Source organism: Podarcis gaigeae, assembly GCF_964106915.1.
Source record: "Podarcis gaigeae genome assembly, chromosome: 4".
NCBI classification, from domain to species: Eukaryota; Metazoa; Chordata; class Lepidosauria; order Squamata; family Lacertidae; genus Podarcis; species Podarcis gaigeae.
This window is the reverse complement of record NC_139677.1, coordinates 55114060-55125484: the sequence shown is the minus strand read 5'-3', so window position 1 is coordinate 55125484 and position 11425 is coordinate 55114060. Positions and strand designations below refer to the sequence as shown.

Genomic DNA, 11425 nt, shown 5'->3' with positions numbered 1-11425 from the left:
TTTAATGTAATGCAGTGACCCTTAAATGGAATTGAAAGAAATTATCAGCCTGTGTGGTGTAATAGAACAAGCTTGACTTCCTGAGTTAATTACAATATGGGTATAGGTAAAACACACTTCAGAAGTGCATTCCTGGAAACTTGCAGCATTTATAAGTTATTTGCAGTTGTAATGTGCAGTATATTAAATATATTTGATGCTGTCAAAAATGCACATTCAGTCTAGAATGTCTCCCATTGAATTCAGTTGGGTGTAATTGTGAAGAAACAAGTGCACTATGTTGCTGTTAGTGATTGTTATAGTCTGATACAGCACCCTTGGAGGTAATGACATCTATTCCAGTTCCTCCTTTATTATTTTCTTGCCAGGTAAATATAGGGGGCAATAGTCATTTACTGCACTACAAACACGTGTCGTCTTCTTTGTGTTTAAAGCCTGAGACAGCTGCAACACTGAAACGCACAGTGGAAGCTTTGATGGAGAGAGGAGCAGTGGTGAGGAATTTGGAAAACCTGGGCGAAAGAACGCTGCCATACAGAATCTCAAAGCACAATCAACGTCACACCAGAGGAGGGTATGAGTTTCACAAGCCTTGAGTAGTTTTTAATAGAATTTCTTGCCATGGAATATTTTTGAAAGGGGAGAAGTTGCAGCCTGACAACATTGGGCGGAGCAGGCGAGCAAAGTAGACAGGCTGGCAGAGTAAGTGGGCAGGTGGGTGGCCCAAGCCGGCCTTCACACTTTTCTCGCATTGCCCGTTTGCATGCGCACACGTACATCAGGGCAAGGGGAATCCAGGATTCAAATGAGCAGGTGGCCGTGCTGGGCAGACAGAGTGAGCAGGTAGTTGGTCTAGGCAGAGCTGCAGGCCTTCACATGCTCACTTTTGTCACCACCACCAGCAGTCCTCTCAAAACTCTCCCACCCCCTCACCTCCATCGTAAGATCTCACTGCCGCACTAAGGAGGGGAATGAAATAGAAGCAAGTCTCTTTACCCTGTGTTGCTGCCCACTTTCTGTTGGCGGTGCAAAGTCAAGAGGAGATAGACACTCATCTTCATTCCCCTGTCTTCCTTGAGTGGCAGTGGCAACAGGGTCATGGGATTTGGGCAATTAGTGAGGGGATGCAAGAGTTTGGGGTGCACCGGGGGGGATTGGCAGTGGGGTGGCAGGTGGGGATGGGTGTGTTGAAGAAGCCGTGAGAGGGATATGGGAGGAGTTTGAAGGAGCTGTGGTGCTATTGGGCAGGGGGAGGTTGGCAAGCAACATGAGTAGGTAACCCTTAGCTGTTAAACAAATGCTCAGAGCTGTGATCTAAAGACAAGGTAGGAGCATAGGGGAGAACACTGTGTGCAGCTGAGGTTTGGATGTTGCTGCAACTATTTTTACTGATTAGGGACACGGTGGTCATCAGTTAAAACTGTGTGTGCTGTTCTTTTCTGCATACACATATCACTTTTTTGGATTGAAGGTACAGGATTTACTGTTAAGGGCCTCTTAATTTCCATTGGGTAATTAATGTAACTTAGATACACTTTTCATTTCAGAATTAAACAGTTTCTTTCCAGAAGTAGACTCCACAAAGCACACAAATCTGTTTACTTAACAATTCCAAAATGAGGCACACAGTAATTTGGGTAGATAATTTCATTGTTCATATTTATCTGCTAGTTAATGCAAGCATTGATTCTTTACTATTTCCTTTGTTAAGAAACGCCCTTCATGTAGACACTCCTTTCCAAGGTAACATTTTTATTTCACCAAAGCCAGTTGGAAACTATACTGTATTTTTCGCTCTATAACACGCACCTGACCATAACATGCACATCGTTTTTAGAGGAGGAAAACAAGGGAAAAAACATTCTGAATGAAACAGTGGATGTATCATTTTTGTGCTTCATGCTGTGGCCACAGACATGTGATCTGATGGTGAATTTGGGGTGACCCAATGCAAAAATCCTGAGAATCCCTGTGGATCCATGCTTTGTAACCATGTTTTTGCACCATTGCAGCCCCAGGCAACAGTGGGTGTGTGATTTTTGGGGGGCAGGCTGTAGCCATGGACATGCTATGTGCTCTGATGGTGAATTTGGGGTGACCCAATGCAAAGATCCTGAGGATCCATGTAGATCCATGCTTTTTAACCACATTTTTGCACCATTGCAGCCCCAGGCAACAGTGGGTGCGTGATTTTGGGGGGGCAGGCTGTAGCCATGGACATGCTATGTGCTCTGATGGTGAATTTGGGCTGACCCAATGCAAAGATCCTGAGGATCCATGTGGATCCATGTTTTGTAACCACGTTTTTGCACCATTGCAGCCCTAGGCAACAGTGGGTGCGTGATTTTGGGGGGGGCAGGCTGTAGCCATGGACATGCTATGTGATCTGATGGTGAATTTGGGGTGACCCAATGCAAAGATGCTGAGGATCCATGTGGATCCATGTTTTGTAACCATGTTTTTGCACCATTGCAGCCCCAGGCAACAGTGGGTGCGTGATTTTTGGGGGGCAGGCTGTAGCCATGGACATGCTATGTGATCTGATGGTGAATTTGGGGTGACCCAATGCAAAGATCCTGAGGATCCATGTAGATCCATGCTTTTTAACCACATTTTTGCACCATTGCAGCCCCAGGCAACAGTGGGTGCGTGATTTTTGGGGGGCAGGCTGTAGCCATGGACATGCTATGTGATCTGATGGTGAATTTGGGGTGACCCAATGCAAAGATGCTGAGGATCCATGTGGATCCATGCTTTTTAACCACATTTTAAGTGGGGAGGGAAGGAAAAACACAGAACGGACAAGGAGCAGGAGAGGGGTGTGCAGAGAAGCAGCTGGCTAAGAATGCAGGAGAGGGGTATAACGGGAGGGAGGAAAGGAAGGCAAAAGTTTTCCCTCACCTACCCACCCACCCAAGCCAGCCAGCCAGCTCTCTCTCTCTCTCTCTCGCTCTCCCTCCTGCATGTTTTCAGCACAGAGCACAGAGCACAGAGACGACACTCTGCTTTCCCCTCTGCTTGCCTGGAGGGGAGGGGCTTTCCCTGCTCTTTGTTCCGTTTGAGCAAACACAGCAAGGAAACAGAGGAGGGTGGGCAGTAAGACCCTGAGGCAGAATGCAGGAAAGCAGCCACTTCCTCTTTTCAGGTTTCCCTTTTCCGAGACGCGCAATTTGATTTTTGCCTGATTTTTTTTGCCTCCACTCGCGCCATTTGGCTCCAGGGACCACACATTCGCTCAATAACACGCACAGACATTTCCCCTTCCTTTTTAGGAGAAAAAATCTGCGTGTTATAGAGGGAAAAATACGGTAATTATTTATCTTTTGAGATACTAATTCTGGGTTGATTTTATTCCCTTTTGTGTATCTGAACCAAAGTATATTTTTGAGGGTGTTTTTAATGGTGAAATCATTATTAAAGATGGCTGTGCACAAGTAAAAGAAGAGTTATTATTGTAGTTACTGATTTTAAGAGAAATATCTTCAGCCCAAGAAAATAATGCCTTGGCATTTGAAAATTAAGATGCATTAGATAAATGATTGCAATGGACTGCAGAGTTTATCCTATAATTGCTTAACATTTTGCTGTTGAACTCCCTGAGAATATCTTTTGAAAAAGAAATGCCTGTAAGCAAGGATGGAGAAATGTTGCTAGGCAACCAGGGTCGCACAGAGACTTCATTCAATAATCAAAATAACAACTTGCAGTCTTTCTCCCTGGCATTTGAAGATACAAATGTGCACACCTTGATAGGCAGCCAATGCAGCTTATTACCTGTTTTCCCTTGCGGATATTTCAAATGATACTGCTGCACAAACTGCAGAGATGCACCTCTGAAATGATAGCCACTCAAAACATGTTCATATTTTAAGAGCTTATTATTTTGTATTTCCCTCCCTTACAATAATCTATATAGTTATATATTTCTAAAGAAATGTATTTCTTTATAAAGAAACATATTTCTAACCTGCCCTTCAGTACTAGCTCATTTCCCCAAGAGGGGGCATGTAAAACACACATTAAAACCAAGTTTGAAAAACAAACCAGATTAAGAGCATATCTTGCAAACCATGAGGAGTGGAATCAAACCTTTCCAAGTTAAAAAAATAATTGAGAGCAGTGCAGAATAAAAGCATTTTTAGTGTCTTCCTGAAATTGCGGAGATGAGGTCCATCTAACCTGCCTTGGCTTGTGGTTTCCATAGTCAGGGCACAGCCACAGAAAAGGCCCTGTACATTGCTAAAGAAAGCCCACACCATGGTTTAGTTTCAAAAAACAGAACAAATCACTTTCTCTTGCAAACACCCCACACAGGAAGCATTCCTGTGCCTAAGGAGCTGCATGTCGATAGGCATGTGGTGAGATAGGAGCAGAGGAAACTGTCTTAAACTGAGCCAGACTATCTAGGTCATTATTGCCTACACTTGACTGGCTGTGACTTGTAAGGTTTGCATCTAGGTCTAGGACCGTTTTCAGGTAGGTCCTGGGTCCTACTACTGAGCTATGAACCTTTCAGCTGCATCTGTTTTGTTTCACGTGCATATGCTGCGCAACCTCACCAAACTTGCGCTGTGTCTGGAGTTGCATAAGAGTTCAACCCGAGTTTAAATTTACCACTCGCATTTGTGCTGTTAAACTGATGATGTGACACAGGTGCACAGCGTTCTGTTCAAGTATTTTGCAAGGTGGGAGATACTGTGCGTGTGCTAAAATCTGTTGGTGCTGTACAGCAGATGTCGAGTGCACTTAAGTTCCATTAGCTGAGCACTTGATTTCAATAGAAGTGCATCTACTTTCTCTTGAGTGTGCCCTATGAGAAAAGGATTGGGGATTAGGTAGGTAGTGGCACTTCAGAGGCAGATTTCTAAGTTGCAGTGAATAGAATCTGCATTGCCAGTGCGAGTCTACCCGAAAGGCAAGCAATTAAAGTTGATGGAGTCCACTAACACTATTCATTTTAGTATTTCCATCCATTACAACATTTCACTTAGAAATAAAAAAGCTGATCCATACAGGATCTCTATTGTGAGCAGTGTTCACACAATGTAGTGATGGCCACTTGATTATGATTTTCTGGTCATGCCATTTCTATACAATATTGGTCTGGTATTTGTAAGGGTGAAGGGTGGCTTCAAAACATTTTTAATCAGTAAATAGCTTAGATAGCTTTAAAGCTAGGCTAGACAAATTCTTGGAGGATAAGTGTATCCTTGCTATCAGTCATGATGCAGTCCTCTGGTCCAGAAGTAGCAGGGCCAACTGCTCTGGACCAAACGTTTTACTATGTTTTTATATGTGCTGTAAGCCGCCTGGAGTGGCTGGGGAAACCCAGCCAGATGGGCGGGGTATTAATGAAATAAAAGCAATAACAACTACTACAATAATAAGGCTATTGTCTTTACGTCCTGTGTGTGGGCTTTCCAGGAAACGGGATGTCTGACTGGAAGAACCATCAGCTTGATCCAGCAGAGTCCCATCTTGCATTCATACAAAAAAAAAGTTGTTTAGAGACAATTCTGCTATGTAGAAAGCATACAAATAGATATGTTGCTGTTGAAATGATGTTACAATCTGCATGTATATGTTTTGCACAAAAAGCCATGAAAGGAAAATAGATGTCTTTTGAAAAAGCTTAAGGTACGAAAACTGAATTGAAGCAAATTGTCCTCGGTGTTCGCTATGAAAGGGGTGGTTTGTTGTTCTTGTTTCCTCTTTCCTGGATCATGGCAATGTCTCTTTTTAAAAAGAAATTAAGTTGTGGACATAAACGTCTACCATATGGCAGGTTTCCTAGCACATCGAATCATGAAATTATTGCTTAACATTTTTCTTCTCCCTTTCATTCTTCATAAATAGACTTGCATTCTATGGGATACTAGAAACTGCCATCAGTTGATGTTGGCTGGTGGGTATGACTGTGCTTTTCAAGGGCTTTGCTTGATTCTTCTGAGATGAAATATCCTTAAAAAAATATATTCCTCAGTACATTGGATTGGAGTACACCCTAAACTTCCAAATGTGAAGCCGTTTGTTTTGCCAAGTGTGTAAACACTTAAGTTGCAGTTGTTACACAAAAGGCAGCTAAAGCTGCAGTCCTAATCCCATTTACCTGTGAATACGCCCCATTGTACTTGGTGGAACTTGCTCTATGAAAAAGCTTCGTCCTTACGATCTGTGCTGTGCCCAACTGAAGGATTCCTTGCCCCCTAGTCCAGGTGGTATTTTGAGAGGCAAATGGAGGGTTCTGTTCCACTTCTCTTGCATAGCAGTCAAGAGGGGATGGACTTGGCCTGCAAGCGAAAGCTGACCATGTTTCAGATTCAGATGTTAATATGGCTCATTTGATCTTTTGCAGAAGTGTCCAGCACCTTTGGGATTCCCAGTTTGGCTCTTGCCCAGTAGTAGACAAGAAGTTATTCTAGCATGTCTCAGCCACACAATCGGTGATATTCATCTTGACTTAATAAGCCTTCTGTGGTGTAGTCTAAAAATTGTGAAGGCATATTGGAAAGCTGAAGCTGACTCTTTATAAAACATGGAAATTTCCTGGGCACGATCTTAACCAGGTTCTCCCTTGGGCCCTCATTCACACAAGATCAGCTGAGAACTGCTTTTCCCAATAGGATTCCAAAACAAGCCTGGTCCAGGTGTTTCTCTGGTGCTGATTAACTTTGATAAACCCATTCGGGAATATAGTTGTCTAGTATATTATATTTTAAATCCCTGGATTTAATATTGGCCTGGATACAGTTCAATATCCAGTCGTCCTTTCTTACCACTTGTTTGATCTGAAATAGGTCTTCATTCAACTATTTGTAGAGATGTTATTTTGGCAGTATTCTTACTGTCCCATCACATTTTATGCACAATGCACCAAAATAACTAGGGTTTCTGTACTGAGTCAGCAGAATCGTCCTGATTTTTTGATTTTCTGTACCGGTTTTTGCTGCTGGTGCCTGGAGAGTTTGAGCTGTACTTCCATCAGTTTTGCCTGCAAATGAACATTATATCTTTGTAAATAGATCTTTGCCGCCTCCTCTCTTCCCCAGCCACCTTTCTTCCTATCCCATCCTCAAACCACATGCAACAGGTCTTGTTACTTTGCATGAGAAACTGTAGTGCTACAGTACTTACATACCCGATCACAACTCATTGCTGAACATGGAGCTTTCTTCACACATTATAGAGCTGCTGGGTTGCACAAAACACAATCAGTGCTGGCTTGATTGCCTACGAACAGAAAGTAAGTTCCAGCTCAGCTCTTAAAGTGCAGTTGCTTTTTCTTTTGTTTGTCTGCCTGGGGCATACCTGGGCTATAATTCCAAAAGACAAAGATGGATTTTCCTGATCTCTTGTACACGGATACATACCAAATGCATAGACTGGCTCCAATACTGGGGGTGTTTGATACAGCTAATAAACTTGCATGCTGCAAGTTGCTATGTTTCTTGTATCTCCAGATAACATTTCTTGCTGCTGCTGAAATGCCAACGACAAAGACAATGCAGCAGCAGCATCTCATCTCCCCCATCCCCCAATGCTGCCTTCAGTTATCATCAACAGCAGCACAGTGGAAATTTCCACTGCCTGCCTATATGAGCAGAAGAGAACATGAGTTGGCAAGCCATTCCTTTTGGAGCAGAATCCATTTCAGTTTTAAAGACACAATGGAAAGCAGCCCGCTATTCTCGTTTAGCAAGGTAGTAGAAAAATTAGTAAAATGTAAAAGGGGGCTATGTTGTGAGTGTGTCATAATTATTCCCCAAAAGATGCAGACATAGAACATACATTCTATATCTTTGTTTCAGGAGGATTAGATGAGCACAAATAGCAGGAAAATGTTAAGGTTTTGTTTCTTTAAAAGACATGACTCTTGAATTTTTCTCTCACTCAGTTTACAGTAATGCCTCATTAAGATTAAATGCTGCAAGCTCCATATGAAAGGAAATAGGGCAAACCTCATTTATCGAAGTCAACTAACAGCACAATCCTTTAGATGTCTACTCAAAAGTAAGCCCCACTGTGTTGAATGGGACAATGCCCAGAAAGTTAGTATTGGATTACAGTCTACTAGCGCACTAAAATATTATTATTTTCATTTCCAGAGACTTGGCAGTCGAATATCAATAAAACAGCAGCTAAACACACTAATTTGAAATTTGCCTTTCCAAAGGCTTTTTAAAAATTGTGGCATGGGGCAGTCAACTTGCACATTCTTAGGAGGAAGTTTCATAATGTTGGGGCCACTACTGAAAAGGCCCTGCCTTAGAGCCTGCCAGGCTTAACTAGTCTTAATGGCGTGCCAGTAATTACAAAAACAGAGAACAGAGAATTCTATTTTAAGAGGCATTCTCACTTTTCTTCCTCTCAGGATAAAGTGCCTTTTCTAACATGATGCTTCCTGCAATATGTGCATCATACCCCAGAATTATTGTTTTCCCTCATATAGAAATTTATGTAGTTGTAGTTGGTTGATCATTGAAAACTCATATGATGATGATTTATTTAACCAAGCTGGTATCCTAGGATACTGTTCTACTTTTCTGAGAGTTTGATTTGATGTCATACAAACATGTGTGAATTTCTTTTTTCTTATTTACTTCAATTCACTGGAAAACTTTGAATAAACTATAAATTGAGCATGTGCATAAAAACACCAGTGGCTACTTTCAAGGGGAAAATAGATTGTGGAAGGGGAGGGGTCAGTTTGGACTGGAAAAGTGGTGATCATGTATGTTTAAACCATTCCCCTGCTTGCTATCTTTCCACTACTTCAGTGGAAACTTGGCCCTCCAGCTGTTTTGGGACTACAAATCCCATCATCCCTAACTAACAGGACCAATGGTCAGGGATGATGGGAACTGTAGTCCCAAAACAGCTGGAGGGCCAAATTTGGCCATCACTACACTACTGGTTGGCCTTCACATAGGGTTCCAGATGCATGTTTGCTTATGCAATCTTGCCTAGAATTCTATTGGAGGGAGACTGCAGTAGAAAAGAGGTGGGAAGAGCTTGGGAACTTCTCCCATCATTCTTTATTCCAAGTAGTTGCTTCTTCCTAATGGAACCAGGCACTGGTTTTGTCTCCCATTTCAAAGCCAGTAGTTCCATCCTCAAAAAGAAGCTACTACAGCTTGTAGAAAAACGACTGGGTGTTCATATCATCACAGTGAAGTTTTGAAAATCACTTTGCTCCCATGAAAGAAATTTCCGGGATTCTTCCTTGCACTTGAGTGAAATAGAAGATCTGAAATGTTCTTGCACATGGTAAACACTCTGTTCGTCAAAGTAGACGTTGGCAAACGGGAGAATGTTTGCCTTGATACCAAGAATTCCAGGCAGTACTAGAAGTGTGTGAAAATTAAATCTCTGCATAGTTGCCAAGGTTGCAGAGAACTACAGTATGGTATGCAGAGCCTCTGAATGAATGCCAAGACTCTTAACTTGGTGTTGCCTGTCTTTAGATGTGACTTTTGTCCTCAGTAATTTGAACTTTTAAAGCAAAAGGGCAATAAATACCTGCTGCTTTGACCTGTTTTTTTGCTTCCCATTTCTAAATAGAAAAATGCCATCTTGCTATAGCAAATTTTTGATGGGAAGCATGCATATCTTACAATATGTAACTAGATTCTCTGATATCGGATATCATATGTGTAGCATGATGGTGCTCTCCAGTTGTATAGGGAGGAAGAATGCATGGAATACATAGTATCTAATACAAGCTCTATCCTTGTTCAGAGCAACAATAAAATGATACTTTGGGGGCTTGCCCTAAATTCATAAAATCTGTATGCCTCTTAGAAATGCATTTCTTTTCTGGAACTTTGATCTCTAGAAGTTCAGACACTCTCAAAATGAGCTTGGATCTGTTGTGATTATAAAGGAACTTCTGGCATTTTTAGTGGATGCCGACGTAGAAGGCTTTAAAAGGGAATGGGGCAAATTCATGGAGTGAGTATGAGTCACAAAAGGTATATAATGCCTCCGGGACCAGAGGTGTGATGTCTTTGCTTACCATTTTGTGGGGAACAGCAGCAACAAGAAAGTGTTGCTGCCCTCATGCCCCATTGGCATGTAGGAAATGCTGTGCTAGATAGACCTTTGGTCTCATCCACCAGGGCTCTTGCGCTCTTTCATGCTTGTAGCTTTGTTTTTATTGTATCCTTCTTTATTTCCAGGTATTTTTTGGTAGACTTCAATTCTCCACCAACAGTTGTTTCAGCCATAAAGGACCATTTAGGACGTGATATTGATGTGATCCGGTCTTCCATTTTAAAGCACCATGTGGCAAATTCAGAAGAATGCATGGGCATGATACCAGACAGCACTGAAGATAAGCTAACAAAGATGAAGAAATAAATAGCCGAAGACCATAGAGGCATTTCTGCCCCTAATTTGAACCTAGTTGTAAGGATCTGTGATTTATGCAGCGTGCCTAGGCGTGTTACTTTTGACTATTCTGCAGCAAATGACGTTTTATATATATACTTTGTATTTTAAAATCAGGGCATTTCCCCCCAAAGTATTGCATCTGTTGCTGAAGTTTATCCTGCTGTAGAAAATTCAGGCTGCTGTCTTAATGCATGCTTTAAAAAGAAAAAGGGAAAAGCAAGTCCCAGTGAACAAAATAGGACTTGATCCCAAGTAAACATGCACAGACTCAAGCTGTCAAACTACCATTGTTTTTTTCCAGTTAGGACCTTTCAGATATCATATACTTATACAGTTATAATGTTCTACCATGATGTAAATAACATTTAATGCAAAATTTGTTAATGAATGTAATAAAAAAATACAAAAAGAACATTTAATGACTGATTTATAAAGGAACAAACATTTAGTAAATTAATTCTGATCGCTAGCATATTGTTTTCAATGCATTTCAATGCTGCTGGGTAGTAGTTCATGGAAGTTAAAAAAATGATATGGCTGTGCAAAAATGTACATTGCAGTGTTGGTTTTATTTTTACAAAATAGAACCAGACACTATCTTGATATTTGTTTTTAATATATTCCTAAATATAACTGCTGGTGTCTTCTTATCCATTTAGAAATACTAATTGTGTGGATTAATAATAACAATTACATTATCCTAGTGGATGGATAGATTCAATAAAGCCTTAGCAATTTCCTACTTTTATTTTCATTCCATGTTTTTCCTCCACAAGACCCCAGTAAGATTTCCAGTGCTGCTCCTTTTTTTAAGGTTAGGGAAGACTTTCTTTTTTTTAATGTTTACATTTTTATTTGTTTTCAATGTAACAAGTAACAGTAAAAAAATAAGGAACAACACCCTTCTGCCAATTGAAAACAAAACAGCCATACACAAATAGGATTGTATACACATGTATAAAAAGGGTGTACCGAATAATCTTGATATACCAAGACTAAAGGAAAAAAGAGACCACACAATGAAAGGACATAT

At 41.2% G+C, this 11425-nt stretch overlaps 1 protein-coding gene across 1 annotated transcript in view; it reads left to right on the top strand.

Moving 5' to 3' along the window:
• MRPS6 (mitochondrial ribosomal protein S6) overlaps positions 1-10804 on the top strand; it is a 29927-nt gene extending 19123 nt beyond the window's left edge. Inside the window, exons 2-3 of the mRNA XM_083735123.1 lie at positions 435-574; positions 10179-10804. Coding sequence (XP_083591249.1) covers positions 435-574; positions 10179-10359 — 321 coding nt within the window. The 3' untranslated portion in view covers positions 10360-10804. The remainder of the gene's footprint in view (positions 1-434; positions 575-10178) is intronic.
• The last annotated feature ends 621 nt before the right edge of the window (positions 10805-11425 follow it).